The 16,895-nt window shown below is 47.0% G+C and overlaps 1 protein-coding gene and 1 long non-coding RNA gene across 3 annotated transcripts in view; both read left to right on the plus strand.

The window, feature by feature from the left end:
- The first annotated feature begins 1,372 nt into the window (after nt 1–1,372).
- Nucleotides 1,373–11,054, plus strand: LOC109490131. 2 transcript variants are annotated; one of them, XR_004627870.1, is made up of 4 exons: nt 1,373–6,006; nt 6,993–7,151; nt 7,959–8,076; nt 9,098–11,054. It is a non-coding gene; the product is annotated as an uncharacterized LOC109490131 (long non-coding RNA). The 2 variants fall into 2 exon arrangements; XR_002143374.2 differs by having other exon boundaries at nt 1,373–7,151.
- A 5,584-nt stretch (nt 11,055–16,638) lies between these two features.
- BAALC (BAALC binder of MAP3K1 and KLF4) overlaps nt 16,639–16,895 on the plus strand; it is a 102,433-nt gene continuing 102,176 nt past the window's right edge. The window contains exon 1 of the mRNA XM_034668517.1: nt 16,639–16,704. Within this exon, the coding sequence (XP_034524408.1) occupies nt 16,639–16,704 (66 nt within the window). The remainder of the gene's footprint in view (nt 16,705–16,895) is intronic.

Raw genomic sequence — 16,895 nt, forward strand, 5'->3', positions numbered from 1 at the left:
CTGATGGAAGTGTCAAATTTTCCATAGTCTGAGCTTTCCAGAACTTAGTTGGCTGCTTGCCTCTGAGTCAGAATTTCTTTTCTAAAATAAATGATTTGGAACGCTCTTATCTTGCCATCCAGACACACAGTTACAGTTCCTCCTGCCTAGGAAAGTTAACTCTCCAGCTGTAATACGGTGCACAGTGTCGTCCTAGTTTAATCATCTTCCAAAAACTCATTAAACCCCACATTAAAATTGTAAGGCAACAGCAATGTTGACTAGACTCCTCTTCCCCCCCCCCTTTGATGCCATTGTTGGTTTTTTTCCCTTGCCTTTTTTTGTTTCCTGGTTTTACCCCCTATTCTTTCTTCTTTTTTTTTTTTTTTAATTTTATTTATTTATTCAACAGAGATAGAGACAGACAGAGAGGGAACACCAGCAGGGGGAGTGGGAGAGGAAGAAGCGGGCTCATAGCAGAGGAGCCTGATGTGGGGCTCGATCCCAAAACGCCAGGATCACGCCCTGAGCCAAAGGCAGACGCTTACCTGCTGTGCCACCCAGGCGCCCCCCTATTCTTTCTTCTTAATTTTGTTTGGTCAAAATCTTTCTTTTAATAAACATTTGGGTCTCTTTGGACTGTTCCACCTTGGTAATTCCTCTGCTTATTCTTCTTCTGTTTTCTCTCTTCATTTCAGAACACCCCTTTCCCATGAACCTGCTATTTCCTCCTGCAAGGATTGCTGTTGAAAAGAAAGCCGAGTTGCCTGGAGCTTCATGTCGCTAAGCAGCCATTTCCCATCCTTTCTTAAGCCGAGGGGATGAATGATAAGATCATGCGGTTAGGCAGCGTATTTGTCAGAGTCTCCAGAGAAACAGAACCGTTGTGATACATGTGTGATCCTTGAACAATTTGGGGGTTAGAGGTGCCGACCCCCCTCCCTGCAGTCAGAAATCTGTGCATAACTTTTTTTTTTTAAGATTATTTACATACTTATTTGAGAGAGAGCATGTGAGGCAGCAGGGAGGAGCGGAGAGAGAGGGAAAAGCAGACTCTGGGCTGAGCAGGGAGCCAGATGCAGGGCTCGATCCCATGACCCTGAGATCATGACCTGAGCCAAAACCAAGAGTCAGAGGTTTAGCTGACTGAGCCACCCAGGTGCCCCCCATGTATAAGTTTTGACTCTCCAAAAACTTAACTAATAGTCTACTGTTGACCAGAAGCCTTGCAGATAACATAAACAGTTAATTAACACATATTTTGTATGTTGTATGTATTACATGCTATGTATTTGTTTTTAGATTTTATTCATTTATTTGAGAGAGAGAGTGAGAGCATGTACAAGCAGGGGGAGCGGCAGAGGAAGAGAGAGAAGCAGGCTCCCTGCTGAGCCGGGAGCCCAACTCGGGGCTCGATCCCAGGACCTTGAGATCATGACCTGAGCCAAAGGCAGGTGCTCAACCAATTGAGCCACCCAGGCACCCCTATATACTATATTCTGTACAATAAAGTAAGCTGTAGAAAATGTTACCAAGGAAATTGTAAGGAAAATGTATTTATAATACTGTACTATAAAAAATATCTGTGTAAGTAGACCCAAGCAGTTCAAATCTGTGTGGTTCAAGGGTCAACCGTGTGTGTGTGTGTGTGTGTATACAAAAGGGATTTATTATAATGCATTAACTCACAGGATTATCGAAGCTGGAAAGTAGACTGTCCAAGTCCATGTCTCAGTTTGAGTCCAGGGGCCAGAACTGCTGTAGAACCAGGAAGAGCTGATGTCCTAGCTCGAAGGCCATGAGGCAGGAAAATTCTGTCTTACTAGGGCCATGTCAGCCTTTTGTTCCATTCAGGCCTTCAACTGATTGAGTGAGACCCACCCACATAAGGGAGAGCAATCTGCTTTATGCAAGTGCCCTGATTAAAATGCTAATCTCGTGCAGAAACACCTAGAATAATGTTGGACCAATTCTCTGGGCACCCCGTGGCCCTATGAGATTGACACTAAATTTAATCATCACAAGAAAGCTGTTGCTTTCTCAGGAAGCACACAGTCCTGGGCTGGGAGCTGTATGTTGTTTCACACGTATTGGAAGCTGACCTCAGGTCAGAGCTGGAACATCATTTTGTAGTTTGATGCCACTCTGCTCTTGCGTTCTGCTAATGCACCCTCTTACCATGTTTTGTACGTGCTTTTTTTACTGGTCGCTGGTCAACAGCCTCTTGTGCCATAGGAATTGCTCCAAATTTCCTCATTTTTCAAGATCTTTTCCTAACTCCTGCCTCTTTGCTCTCTGTGTGAGATCTGGCCTCTTCTTTCACAGACGGGAGAAACTGAGACTTAGGTCTGTTACTTCGCCCAAAGTCACAGGGCTACTGTATGGGCAAACTGGGATGGAATTTGAAGCAATGGGCCTTGTCCTGGGAGCGCCAGGCTTCATGCCATGCTAAATGCCCTTGTTTCCCCAACATCTCTAACCTTGATGCCTCTGTCCTTCCCATTTCTGGGAGGATGTGTCCTGTTCCAAGCATTGTTCCCTGGCCCTCCGCACGCGGCACTGCTCAGATCTCACTGTCCGGTGCAGCTCTGTAGTGCGTGGGTCTCTGGCACTCTGCTCCTATAATTTTCTTTCCTGTTTATTTGTCCCCTTTGTATTTGTGGTATAAGAACATAATTCTGCTCTTTCATCCTTAAAAACTCTCCCTTGACCCTGTGTCCCTCTAGAGTTACTACTGATCCCTTCTCTTCCTTTTACTCCCCATTCTTTATTTTTAGCTCCGAGTAAGTGCTCACCTGCTGAGACCCAAGCTGCTGCTACTTCCCCCCCTCCCCGTCCACTGACACTGTTCTTGGCAAAGCCATGGGAAGCATCCTGTTCGATCACGTGTCGTGGCTGCGCTGCCTGACTCCGCTGCATCTGTCACTGCTGACCACCTCTTCCCCCAGGAACTAGCGTCCCTTCTCTGCTCTTGCGCAGCCTCCCCCACCTTCTGTCCAGCCCCTGTACCTGGAAGGATGTTTGGTTCCACCCAGTCACTGGAACAACCACGACAACCCCCACCCCCCGGACATTTCCATATGCCCCCGGGGTGTGGTGCTGTCCCTGGTTGAGAAGCACTAGGCCCCACCCTGCACCTCCTGTATCCTAGCGCACCCTAGTCAGTCAAGCGGAGACCTTGCTCTTCCGCCTCAACCTTCCTCCCTTTGAATTGGTTACCAAATTCCATCCATTTATTTCTAAAATAGCTCTTAATTCTGCTCCTACTTCTGTAGTTAAAATAACAGGCTTTAACATCTGACTCCTTGACAGGGGTTCAAATGAAAATCCTAATTTGTCCATTTAGTAGCTGTGTGACCTTAGGCAAGCTAACTAACCTCTCTGAGTCTGTCTCTTCAATCCATAAAAAGAAGATAACTCCTTCATAGGGTTATTGTGAGTACTAAGCACTTTTCTCTGACACAGACGGGGCACTCAGCAAATAACGGCTCTCCCTGTGGGCCTGGTAATTTCTGCCTTAGACCAGTGCAGGGGCCCCTGCCTGCCTCCAGTCTCTGTGCCCTAGCCCTTGCTGGGTGCTGCCCAAGGAGCTTTTACAAATGTAGCCTGGCCAGGCCACACTCTGCTTGGGAATCTTCATGGATCCCATTGCACATACAGTTAAACTCAGCATGGCCTACAAAGCTCTTTGGAAATACGACTCCAGCCCTGTTTTCCAGCCTTACTCATGTCTGTCAGCCTGCTCCCTCCACTCACCACCTCCCCCGTCCCCCCACCCTCCAGCTTGAGTTCTCTCTCTCTCTCTGAAGGAGTCACTGCCCCCACCCCTTTCACGTCCCCATGTTTCTCCTTTGCCTAGGAAGGTCCTGCTTCTTCTAGGCCAGCTCGAATACCCCTTTCTCTTTCTCTGTGAAGTCTTTTCTCTGTGTCTCCTTTGGCCCTGGGCTCCCACTGTGGGATGTGTGTGCCTCTATTTTGGCGTGTGTGTTGTCTTTAGCTGATTTCCAGTTTCTCCTTCACTTGCTGAGTGTGATGTGGTGGAAGGAGCACAGGATCTTTCCCACGACACACACCTTGGGCTGCATCCTGACTCAGCCGCTGTGGAGGCGTGTGACACTGGCACGTAGCCCCTTTGTTCAGGAGTCGTGTTTGGGTTCTCCTGTCTGTCTGTCTGGGTCAGATGAGATTACATCATTAAGGCACCTGATACAGTTCTCAGTGGGGAATCATTTGGCAAAACACCCCTGGGGGCTGTCTCCACTGCCCTTAGGCCTTTCCCGTCCCAGAGTCACTAGCCAAGGCCGTTCTAATTGTATTAGTTTTCTGTTGCTGCCATAACCAGTTACTGCAAACTCAGTAGTTTTGACAACACAAGTTGATCATCTTAACAGTTCGGTAGGTCTAAAGTTGGATACAGCCTCACCCGATAAAAGCAAAATGTTGGCAGGGCTGTGTCCTGGAGGCTCTAGGGGGTAGTCACTTTCCTTGCTCGATTTAGGTTGTTGGCAGAATTTACTTCCACGAGGTTTTAAGACTGAGGTTCCTGTTTGCTTGCTGGCTGTTGGCTCAGGGCCACCCTGAGCAGATAGCAGACTGTCTCTGTCCCAGAGTGGGGCTCCCTAGGGCTCAGCTCCAGCCACGGGACATCACATCTTCTCGCTCCACTCCCGCCGACTCATCCATCCATAAAGGCCCTTTTGTCATATAAGATAACATACCCTCAGGTCCCAGAGACTACGGCGTAGGCATTTTGAGGGACCCTTTTCTGCCTGCGACACCCATCATCCCTCTGAACTCTCTGAAGTAACACTGTGAATGTTACTCCCTTTCTTGATGATCCTGTGGTCATCTCTTCCAAAGAATCCTTTGTTTCTGCAATACCACACAGCTCTTGCACACGGTGAGCGAGGCGGTTGTTGGTTGTTTTTGGCAGCCCAGATCTAGGTAATGGTACCCCAATCCTCCAGCCCCTATTCTCAGTGTATGTGAGGTGGTGCTGAGCCGGCTGGCCAGCTCAGGGGTGGCGGGCCCTGACGGCACAGCTTAAGAGTGATTAGGCCAGGGATGGGGACCTGCCCCACCCCAGGCCCCCGAGACATTGACCTGGGACTTTTGCTGGAACTCTTAGACAAGAGGTCTTTCTCCTTCCAGTGGGACAGACAACAGGATAGAATGGCAGCCCAGAGTTGGAGGTGGTTATCTTGACATCACCAGGAGAGGGAGGAGCCTGCCAGAGAATGAGGCCAACCTGGAAAATCAAAGCAGACCGAAAAAATGGAAACCGATAGGTTTCTGCTGACCTAGTTTGAGCCCCTGGATTTAGAATTTTCGGAAGCCTGATGTGCACCTGGACTTTTAAGTTATAACATACCGATAAATTCCCTTTCTTTGCCTTAGCAGGGTTCAGTTGGGTTTGTGACGACGGTGTGTCCTGACTATAACGGTGAGCGAGGGTGGAATTCAGAGCTGATGCGTTCGGATAATGGAGCTCTCTCTTTCAGGTCTTCACTGAGATTTTGTGGAAGGACCTTATACTCCTGGTGCTTCTTGTTATTATTTCTCCAGAGTTTATCTGAGGATCCTCGGCTCCTACAACTTAGTGGAAGGACTTCTTTTTAGGGACACCTCTAGTTTCAGTAGTTGTTTATTCATTTTTTGTTAATTTTTAATTTTAAATGAGTCGTTCTGTGCCAAGCTGCAGTAAGAAGGTGTGTCTGCTTCTAGGGAGATGTTGGCAGGACGGTGAAGAGCTGTACCCCTGGGACAGGGCAGGCTTTGGGCGAGGGCTGCAACACCCAGCACGAGGAGGAAGGAGCCCTGCCCGCTCCCCCTCCTGCCTGTTGCCCGGGCAGTCTGCTAACCAGGCCCAGTGCTCACAGACCTAGAAGGAAACTCAGCACAAAGATATGCCTACAGCCGGGAATCCCCCCGACATTTGAGAAAAACCAACCTGCTGAACAGGAGGGAGGCACTCAACTGAACAAACAAGAAGATAACATGGAAGGAAATATGAATCAGATAAGTAGAGTAAGACTTGTTGAAAAAAATATATGAAGATTCATGTTTATAGACAAAAAGCTGGGCATCCCAGGAATTATTAAATGTTAAAAGATGTTGATTGCTTTCTAAGAAATGATTTACTCTCAATCCAACTGAACATTTTAACGAATCTTCCAAAAGCATGTTAATATAATGTGCTTAGCATGGTGGTTTGCACATATACTCAGTAGATGTTGGCTATTATTCAAGTTAATAAATGAAAAAAAAAAGCAAGCTGAAAAACAATATTATAATATGTGACTATTTATATTATTAAAACAGAGAGCAAAACGCCCACCTTTCTATACAGACCTATGTGTGTGTAAATGCCTAGGAAAGGCCTGGAAAGAGTCTCTGCTGGGGAGGCCCAGAGTGGGGAGTGAGGAGTGGTCCGCAAACATTTTTACTTTAGCTGGATGCTGGTGCACATTTTTTATAGTGAGACCGTATTCAAGAGCAGCATTATTTTAATTAACACAGATTTTTTTTTTAAGTAAAGGAAGAAGTAATAAAATTGCACGAAGCCTGCTATTATAATCTTGTCTATAACATGGGGCTTTTTTAATTCCCTTAGCCCCAGTATTATAAGTGACTTTTAAAATATCTTTTGTGTTAATCCTTGTTAATGTATAATCACCATTTGATCCAGTGTTTTTGAGATTCAGGCCAAGGTCCATCAGAGGGTGATGAACCCAGTGTTAGAGCGGTTCAATCAGCACTTTCTTTAAAAAGAAAGAAAGAAAATAGAAAACAAAAACAACCGAGCAGAACAGAATAGGATAAAATAAAAAAAAAACATTAGTATGCTTCACAAGTTGTAAGAGTAAATACTGTTTTGTGAAACTTTGTGATGTGAAATTTATTTCTTGCTGTGGCTTGTGGCCCTAAAAGTTTGAAAAAACACTAATCTAATTCACTTTCTTCCTGTGAGGCTGCTGAACGAAACTGAATTTTTTCCTTTCCTGTATTTGCAGAATACATTATCTTGAATAATTAAACACTAAAAGCAAACAAACACCATTTCCTCAATAGATTCAACTTTGAAATGCAGAACCGACAGCAGCTGTAACCGATGCAGGACCTTCGTCGGCTCCGTCTAAGTGCTCATTAGCACCGTCCAAGAATCACTCCAGGTGAGGGTCGGGAAGCTGCTTCTGAAGTGCATCATTCCTTTGTAACTTAATGAGGAAACTAGCCAGCAACTAAGTAACCTGTCAAGAATTTCTTTCAGCCTAGATTTCCAGTTACAAAATATCAAAAAGAGACATTTAGAATCATGAGTATTTCAGATTTGTCTGTAAAGGACCGAGAAGTCCTAACATATACAAGGAAGAATTTGGAAGGTGAATTTTCTGAAGTCATGAGTCCAAGACGGCATATAACTTGTCTTCATTGTGCAACAGTATATAGTTACATTTACTCCCTAAACCTAATGCATTGTATTAATCACATAGAATATGTTTAATACGAGAAATTTCTGAGCTCAGCACACATGATCTGCATTTACAGATAGAGACTTAACTGTCCCCTCTCGCTGCCTTCCCTGATCCCAACCAGCTCATCTTACTCGTCCTCTCTTGGAGCTAAGTTAGCTCCTGATGCGTCCGCTGCAGCATGGGGCTTGTAACTGGGGTGTGGAAGAGCCTCAGTGCGAGGGAGGGAACAAAACTCTAGCAAAGTCTTGCTCCGATGTGTCTAAAGCCAGTGTAATTCAGTTCTCTTTCATATCCGTTTTCTACAAAAGAGAATAGCTTAACTAATCCATTAGCCCACATAACTGTTATTTTTATAATACATCAATTGTGTGTGTGTGTGTGTGTGTGTGTGGTGTGTGTAGTGTAGCACAATTATTTTTAATGTCCTGTTTGGTATTCTGTTCTCACTTACCTATTGTCTTCTTCCTTGTGTGCCTGATTATCCACTATTGATTTTGCTCCAAGTGTTTGGACTCTTCCCTTTTCATAAAAAAGGAAATACAGCTAGACATAGATGATCACGTTATTTGAACCTGTTTTTACTCATCAAAACAGTGCTTCTGCTGTTTGGCCCTAAGAAACGGTAAGTCCTAAATAAAGCAGCAGCTAGTCTTGCCTTATTTACTACTGAAATAAACCCCCATACCAGCCTCTCAGAACCATGTTCTATTTCCAATCCATATTATTCCTTGGGATATTCCGCTTAGACTGGTCATTGGAAAAACTGTGGTTTGGAATCCACACTTCTCATGGTATTTTGCTAGTGGCAGGGCCTGAAGTGGCCAAGAGCCTTCATGTTCTAGCATGGTGGGCAGCTAGGGAGTGCCCCGTGTCTTGGCTTGACGGGGTAGCAAGGAGTTTAATCCCAAGCAAACCCTCCAGTAAGCCCTGCCCTGGGTACAATGTCAAATGTTTCCCTCCCCCAATACCTTCACCTTGACGGGTGTCTAGGGACCTCCTCTTCTTGAAGAGGCTTTATGTGTGTTCAGGACATTAAAACATAAGTCAGAAAGAGACAGACTCCCAGGCACAGACAGGTGCCCCCTGTCTAATGGTGGGTGGAGATGGTGAATGGATGACAGACAACCTGGTATCAGAGAGACTGTGGCAGACACTGTTGGTTGTCTCTCAGTAGCAGAGTAGTCCAGAATCCTTTTCCTTCCATACCCTGTTAGAAGAGTTCACTACCCACAATAGAGACTGAATATGTCAGATATTCCCGGCCTCCACTACAGCTAGGGGAGAGCATGTGACCCAGTTCTAACCAATGAGATGTATAGGGAAGTGTGCTGAAGAGCATCTAGGAAAGATTTTCCTCACTAAAAAGAAATATGCACAAGAATACGCACAAGAATGTCTCCTTTCATTATATCTTTGGATGCAGTTGTATGAGGCTGTGATGCTTGGAGCTGTGGCAGCCATCTTGCATCTATGAGGTGACAAGCCTAAACAAACAAACAAACAAACAAACCCCAGTCCTCTGAGGTAGGAGAAGAGAGAGCCTGGGTTTTAAATGACATTAAGTTGCTAAACCAACCTTAAGATTTCTTTCTTAGGACTTCATATAAGATGACTAAGTGTCTCTGTTGTTATGTTATCTTTAGACAGATTTGTTACTTACAGCCGAGAGTGTTGTAACAAGAAGTCAACGAGAAGGACATCCAATGAGCTCCCCAGCCCTGGTGGTGTTTGGTGCCCACTGGGTAGAGGCTGAGGATGGTGACTTAATTCCTCAACCAAAGGCCCTGTCAGGTATAAGGGCCCCATGTCTTGGGTTCTTCCTCTTATTCCTGTTGCCCTCCTACTCTGCCCCCAACAGCCTGGGAAATCTTTTTCTTATCTGAGTATATAAAAATCTGGCCCATGTTCATCCTAATTTTTCTGTGATCTGAATTTTCTCAGGGCCTAGGCTTTTAAAGCTAAAACTATTCCTTTATTCTCCTTCTACTGTAGCATTTTTCAATTTACAAAACAGTCTAGATGCTTAAGTGGGGAAAAAAACCTGTGAGAGGGCGTGTATGTGTTGTCGTGGAGGGCAGAGCTGGGGTAGACGGAGGTGGTGGGGATGGTGGAGAGGATAAGGCTGGTAGAAGAAGGGAAAAAAACAGAAAACAGTATCAGTTAATATTTTAAGCCTTGTATCCATTTAAAAAACTCTAGCCTGTTAGAGATGCTTGTCATAAACCCTCATAGTATTAATATTTCAAGGAGGAGATGGGTAAAAAAAATCAAGAATAACATTTTAAAACATTTCAACTTTGTTCCTTTGTGATCTGTCAAAAAGGCAAAGCCACCTTCATATCCGATACATAATCTTCATCTTTTTGGAAGTATTTTCAGAGCCAAGATCTAGGTGCTAGGAATATAGCAGTTACAGAAAGAAGTTTCTGCCCTCAAGGAGTTTACGTTTTAGAGGGGGAAGACAGACCCCAAGCAAATAAAGGAAAACGGAGTCTAAGAGGATGATAGCACGATGGAGATGGAGGGGGGTGGATTTGTAGTTTTCAGTAGGGGGTCAGGGCTCCTGAGAGAGAGATGTGAACAAAGACGATGATGGAGGCAGCCAGGCATACAGATACCCGGGGTGGGAACGTCCCAGCAGAGGGAACAGCTCAGGCAGGAGGTGGCTCAGCACGGAGGAAAACAGCTCAGGTCAGTGTGGCTGCAATGGAGTGAACAAGGGTGAAACTAGGAACAGACCAAGTTCCAGAGCTCACAGGCAGCCAGACTGGGGAGGACCCTGCCTCGGACCAGGGAAGCTTAGCGCCTCTTCACCGATGCCCTTCTGAGTGCCTGGCTGGCAGATGCCGCGTCCTGCAATCAATTGTAGGAGGTCCGCCCCTGCCTCTGGCTTTGTTCTATACCCCCCGTACACAGTAAAGCGGAGGAGGACTGCTTTTAAAATTACCTGCAAGTCATACAGCCAATGGGTATGGATATCTGGAAGATCCTGAAAATTCAAAAGGCATTCCCTCACATACCAGGCAATGGAATTTTGTTTGGCTTCACTCTTTGTACAAAATGGTACATTTTTGTCAGTGACATTTCCCCCTCCACAAAGTCAACAGTGACATTGAATGTTTGGGGCTGTTTTAAAGGAAACCGAAATTTGCATTTTAAAAACTTGGTAAAATAACATTTGATCAGAACTGTACATTTATCATTATTTTAAAAGTGCACCACATCGCTTGGCCTCTCCCTAAGCATTGATACAGCGTCTGTTACCTAAGCGAGCTTGCCTTCGGGTAACTTTTCTCCCTCCCAGGGGAACAGATTAGCAGGTAACCCTGCTGCCTTCTACCTGGTTCGTTTCTCCCTTTGCTTTTTTTCTCCTTGGGCCTTTCTTTTGGGCATGTCAGTGGCAGCTGGGGGCTTTGACTGAAGAAGATGGGCTCAGGGCTGGGTGGGGGGCTCATTCTGGGGAATCATGTAAGTTTTATAGCACTGAGAGAAGCTAGAGTTCCCTTTCCTTCTTTTTTTCTTTCTTTCTTCCTTCCTTCCTTTCTTTTTTTCTTTCTTTCTCTCTCACTTTCTTTTTTAAAGATTTTATTTATTTAAGGGGGGGGGAGAGAGAAGGACGAGGAGCAGAGGGAGAGGGAGAGAGAGGGGAAAGAATCTCAAGCAAACTCTTCGCTGGGCAAGGAGCCAGAGCTGGATCTCAGGACCCTGAGGTCATGACCTGAGCAGAAACCAAGCGTTGGATGCTTAACTGACAGCCACTCAGGTGCCCCTAGAGCTGAATTTCTTTTCCCATGGTCTGTTACTGACCCACCGTGGAGTCCCTCTGAAATTGTGACCTGGTGTGAAATCCTTGAACTGGAAGGGCTTCTGAAGGACAGCCTGTGTCTGCCCTTACCAGGAATACTTCCGCCCGCAAACTGTCTCAGCAGACGGACAAAGGCTTTTCTGATTCCACCACGATCTCTCACCTCGGTCACGGGTATTGTGTTCTGCTTAGACGGGCCCGCCAGTTGCTCGTCAACTGCATACTGAATCTGGATATTCTTGAAGAGGGTCCGAGTGTGCTGCGTGGGACAATGGTACCATTCATTCTTTTCCTGAGTAGACCTTTACTGAGTGCCTGCTGTGTGTTGGTCATGGGAGCAGCAGGACATACAAAGCTAAAGAAAAAAAAATTCAACCCTGGAGAAGCTCATGGGTTTTTTCTTTAGCAGTATTGAAATGATTCAAAATATCATTTACTCTCCAGCTCAGGGGTCCCTTTTGGATCTTTCCTTGTGGACTGAGGATATTTATGGTCTACTTGGGCCAGAGGATGTACAGGCAGCTGCTGGGGGTAAGGATGCTGGTGATAATCTAGAAAGCGGAGGCCCAGAGAAGGCAAGTGTGACCGCAGGCCACCTGGTGGTCTGGTGATGGTGTTGAGGAGGGAGACTGGGCATTGCAGGCTGGGGAGCAGGGCAGGGGAATGTTTTGGGGATGCCTGAATTCTAAGACAGAAGAAAGGCTGAATTTCTGTGAAGCAGGAACATCTCAGAGGAGATGGGGAGGGAGGGATTCTAAGTTCGCAGACATTCGGGAAAAGAGAAAGTTCTCTCCTTTTCTACCCCTCTCACCTGCCATAGCTTCCTTGGCCCAGGACCTGGAAGGAATTCAAACTCTGTCCATTCTGGGACCTAAGGACAGAACTAAAGAGCCAATGTAACGTACGTCATGTGCTGAGAACCATGCCTGGCACAGCGTGAGTGCTGTATAAATATCTGTCTATTGTTGTGATTCTGTTATTTTACTCCCCAGATGATCAGACAGATGGACCTGGACTTTTCAGGGGAGCAGTCACTCATCAGTGGTGGGACTGCTGGTCTGAATTCTCTAGGCCACTTTTGGGCAGATGGCCCAACTCTACACCAACCCTTGCTAATGTCATGTGACTAGATCCCTCTGCTGCGTCCTTTAGAACTTCCTTTCTGAAGTGTAGGAGGCTGGGGGAAGCTCCCAAGCCCCATTCCTTCCTCAGAGCAGGGCAGAGTGGGGACCATGAGGTGTTTGCCATGAGTAGTTCTGGTTGGCATCCATGTAGCAAAGAGCCTCAAGGACACTTCAGGTCCAGAGGTGCAGCAAAAGGAGGCTTGATTCTGCAAGGAGGTGAGGAGGATGGAGGTTCCTGTCTGGAGAGGGGGCTCTGGAATATTCAAGGAGCATCGAGAAATCCCAACTCACCTCACTCTTGGAGAGCATGCTCCATTATTATGCAGAGGGCAGCTCTTCTCATGTTCTTAGCAGTGTGGGAACTGTTCACGTGGGTTAGCCAACCCTCCTGAGAATTTCCAGGATTCCTCGAAGGCTCCCAAGAGTTTGTCTGGAAATTGGATGGAAAAAAAACCCCAAAACCAGGTAGTTGGGGGCTCCCCTGACAGTAGGGGGCTCCAGTCACCCATTTGACAAATGTAAAATAAACTTTTTCATTATAGGAGCTTGTTCTGGTAGCACGTTGGACACAGAGTTTAAGACATGTGGTTAAATATCCTTCACTAAGGAAATCTTAAGGGGCTGTCCTTATAGAAAGTGCTTAAAAAGTAGGACTGGGCCATTACTTGCAGTATCCGGTATCTACCAGCTAGGTAGCATGAGATAATTATTGAAAATGTAGAATGTTATCATCAGCATTTATAGAGGGTTTAGTAAGTGCCAGACTTGTGCTGAGTGCTTACTCATCTCATGTCACTTCACAGCACCCCCGTGATGTTAACAAGCATGAGTGACTAGACAGACAGCCGCAGTCACCTGCCCAAAGCCACACAAGCTGGCTTCAGCCCCAAAGCTGTGTTCTTAGAACCATTCGAACTCACTGTTTGGGAAATCGCTGTTGTCCTTATGAATAGTCCCAAGGGTTCTGGAAACCAGTCAAGCCTATTAGAGGAAGCCTCTCGTTTTGGACTTTGAGGGGCAGGGAGAGAATATTTATCATAGTCTGAGGTGTAAGGGAAAAAACGGGAAAGATCTCATGTCTTCTAAAATCACATGTCAAGTGGTCAGATCACTTCAGCCAAAGCGGATTTTTGTCTCTGTTTCCTTCGCCGGCGCAGGTGCACTTTGGGGGTCAGACCCAGAGCTCCTTTCTCCTCTCTTACTGGTTCAGGGTTCGGCCAGGAGGCAGGGAACGCAGATTTGGGCCAACACAGGCTCTCTCGCCTCCCCCAGGGGCGAGCCCCTCAGCCTCCTCCACTGTTGCGTGTGAAGTGGGGGTACCCCATGGCCTCCCTCAGCGCTCGGGTGGGAGACGTCAAGTGTTGCACAAACTTGCCACATCGCTGTTGTCAGGAGGATGCAGAGGGAGGACTTAGGCGCAGCCAGATCCGCTCCTCCTTCCTTTGCAGGCGGCCCAAGGGAGGGAACAGGCGTGCTGCTGAGGCTGGAAAGCTCCACCGAGATATATTTTTGAGGCTGATGCAAAATCGCAGGCAGTGACGTGCCACTGACTCAGCCCAGTAGGTGGAAGTGATTTTAAATAATGACAGTATCAACCGTCTTCCTCCTCCCGCGGTGTCACACATCACCAAACACAAGCTCTCAGCCCTGCACCCACTGAGTCATCTGCTCTGCGGGAGACAGAAAAGGCTGGAATGACCCACGGTGTTGCGGTGCCTCCCTCTGAGCCGACGGGGTAAAGTAAGGCATCACTGAGCTGTGTCCCTCCCATCCCCCGAAACAAGCCCAGATGTGCAAGGGTGACAAAAAGGTTACTCTGTACATCCCCCAAGTTTCAGCCGTCCTCTCAGGGTGAAGTGAGCCATAATTATAGCCACCACCAGCAGGGAAGAGGCCACTCGAGTTAATTAGGAAGGGAAGCCGCCCAATTTCAGTTAAAACCATTTAGAAATCACTAGCATTCGAGAGAGGAAGAAGCTGCAGTAATTGGATTGGCAGCTTCAGACGTCTCTTTGTAGACGAACAATAGGGGTATCGGCTCAGGAAAGGGGGTGCAGGTCATGCCGGGTTTGGATCTAATGAGTCCCCCTGTGACCGGCGTGGAGGCTGATTCGTGGAACTCAAACGGTGCCCAGCCACCATGCCTGCCTCGCGTTATCCTGGACCCCGGGTGCCCCCAGAGGTGAGGGGTCCACCAGGGACTTCACCAGGACTTCTGGAGGATTGCAGGGACCACAGAAAAATCACAGCCCTTGAGCCGGCAGTGGGAGGGGAGGAGGGTTTCTTAGGAGCAGCCACCTCGTGAGTAAGAATGAGGTGGAAAGGCTTGCAGAGAAGAGTGCAGCCCACAGAGTCCAGGGCATGAAAGGTTGCAAGGGTTTGAAGCCCTCGGCTGCATCCCTCTGCTTTTCTCTGGCCAAAGCCGGAGGCTCCAGATGGAGTAGGGACCAAAAAGGATTTATTTTGTGGGCACCATTTTAAGGAACATCCAGTGTGTACTGTCAGGACCAATACAAATTAAAAACAGGTTCAATTCGCTCTGCTGAAAATAAGGGAAAAGATTTCCCTTCTCTCTCTCTCTCTCTCTCTTTTTCAAGCATTGACTTTAGGAAACGTGTAAGTACCCTCTCTCGTCTTTGAAAGATACACAGGTCATTTGAAAGACTAGATGGGCATTTTGTCAGCACTTTGGCCCAGGAGTGTCCTCCTCCGGGGCCTGGGCACCACCTCTTTGAAATGTGAACATCAAGGGAGCCGGTGTTCTGTCTCTCCGCTTAGGGGGAGGGGGGGACCCTCACTAGCTTCAGTGGTCACCTTCCATTGAGCTGCAAAGTAACCTCCCATCATAAAGTAGGAGACGGTTGTTTCTCCTCTGGATAAGGCCAATTAGTGCAGAAGGTCCTCGGTTACCAGGAAGTTAGGATGAACTATGTGTGACCAGTGGTGTCATCAAGTCCCCTCCCCTTACCTGAGGACTCAAAATGGTTCATTCTGAGAAAATGTACAGAATGGGCATCTGCTTGGCTCTATGAAAGGGTGAGCGTTCTTTCCGTCTCTGCAATTCCTAGTGGATTGTCTACGCTGTGCATCTCACACCAGTTTAATGCTTAGTCAGTAATAAAACTGATTTTTTTCTCTATGCTCCCTTTGTGGAGAGAATTTTGGGGTTGAGAGAGGATTTTGGTTTCGATTGTATCTCTCCAGCCGTCCTCACCTTAGGTCTGTTCCGTGCCTGGCTGCCCGCACTCCGTCCATATTTGTAAGTACAATATATGTCGCCTTGGCTTTTTATAGCTGAAGTTCTTTTAAAGGACCCAAACATTTGCTAAGATGATTTTAAAGCTCAGAGAAGGAAGGAGTAGCTATAACTACTTTCATTTTGTGGTGGTTGCAGAAGGTATGGGGCTTGTCCGAGTTCATGTGGACTGGAGAAAGGTAAGGAAGTGTTAAATCCCTGTACTCCAGGACACCCCATATCAGCTGCCATGTAGTCCAGCCCCCAGGACCCCACACCACTTGATTTTCACTGTGTTATAATATTATAATTTTCTTTTCTAATCGTCTGCCATATTCACATATCCCCCAAGTTCCTGCATCATCACATTTGATGAATTCTTAATGCAATTTGTGGGGCGCTGGGGTGGCTCGGTCAGTTAAGCATCTGCCTTCGCTTCAGGTCATGGCCCTGGGTTCCAGTGAAGGGCTTGTACAGTAATGTTCACAGCAGTTATATTCGTGATGGCCCGAACCTGGGAACAACCAAAACGCCTATTGACAGGTGAATAGATAAGCCATCTGTGAAGTATCCATACAATGGAATACCACTCAGCCACTGAACTCAACTCCCAACACACGCAGTGACATTAGTGACTCTCAGAAACATTCCACTGAGCTGGAGAAGCCAGACACACTCTGTGATCCCACTTCTACGGTTTTCTATAACAACTAAAACCAATCTAGAGCGATGGAAAGTGGCTCAGTGCTTGCCTGGGGTGGGAGTGGGAGAGGCTGACTGTAAATGGGCACGAGGGGACTTTCTGCGATGGTGGAAATGTTCTATTTCTTGATTAGGGTGGACGTGGCACGAGTATATCCATTTATCAAAACTCCAACTATATGCCTAAAACGGCTGTCGTTAACTGTAAATAATTCAGTAAAGTTTATTCCAAAAATAAATTTTTCTTTATGCGCAAAATTTGAAATAAAAACACAAAGTGCAGTTTGCTTTCTCAGCCGTGGCGACCCGGTTGGCAGGATGCCGGGCGGCCGCCCCTCCGCAGAGCCTGTGGACGTGTCACCAGCCCAGAGCCCGGTGGTAGAGGTATGCTGCCCTGTCCTGATCTCTGACCGGAGGTAAACAGAGGCTGGCTCACAGTGTCACGCAGCTGGGAGTGGGGGGTTCCCAGAGCTCTTCTCCGGGGGAGGCCTGCGCTGTCAGAAGAGCCCACAGCCCACAGCTGCCCGGGTTTGTGATGGACCCCGTGGCTCTCACAGGAGCCAAAGGCGGGGACT

The sequence above is a fragment of the Ailuropoda melanoleuca genome, chromosome 9, assembly GCF_002007445.2.
Source record: "Ailuropoda melanoleuca isolate Jingjing chromosome 9, ASM200744v2, whole genome shotgun sequence".
Classification (NCBI taxonomy): domain Eukaryota; kingdom Metazoa; phylum Chordata; class Mammalia; order Carnivora; family Ursidae; genus Ailuropoda; species Ailuropoda melanoleuca.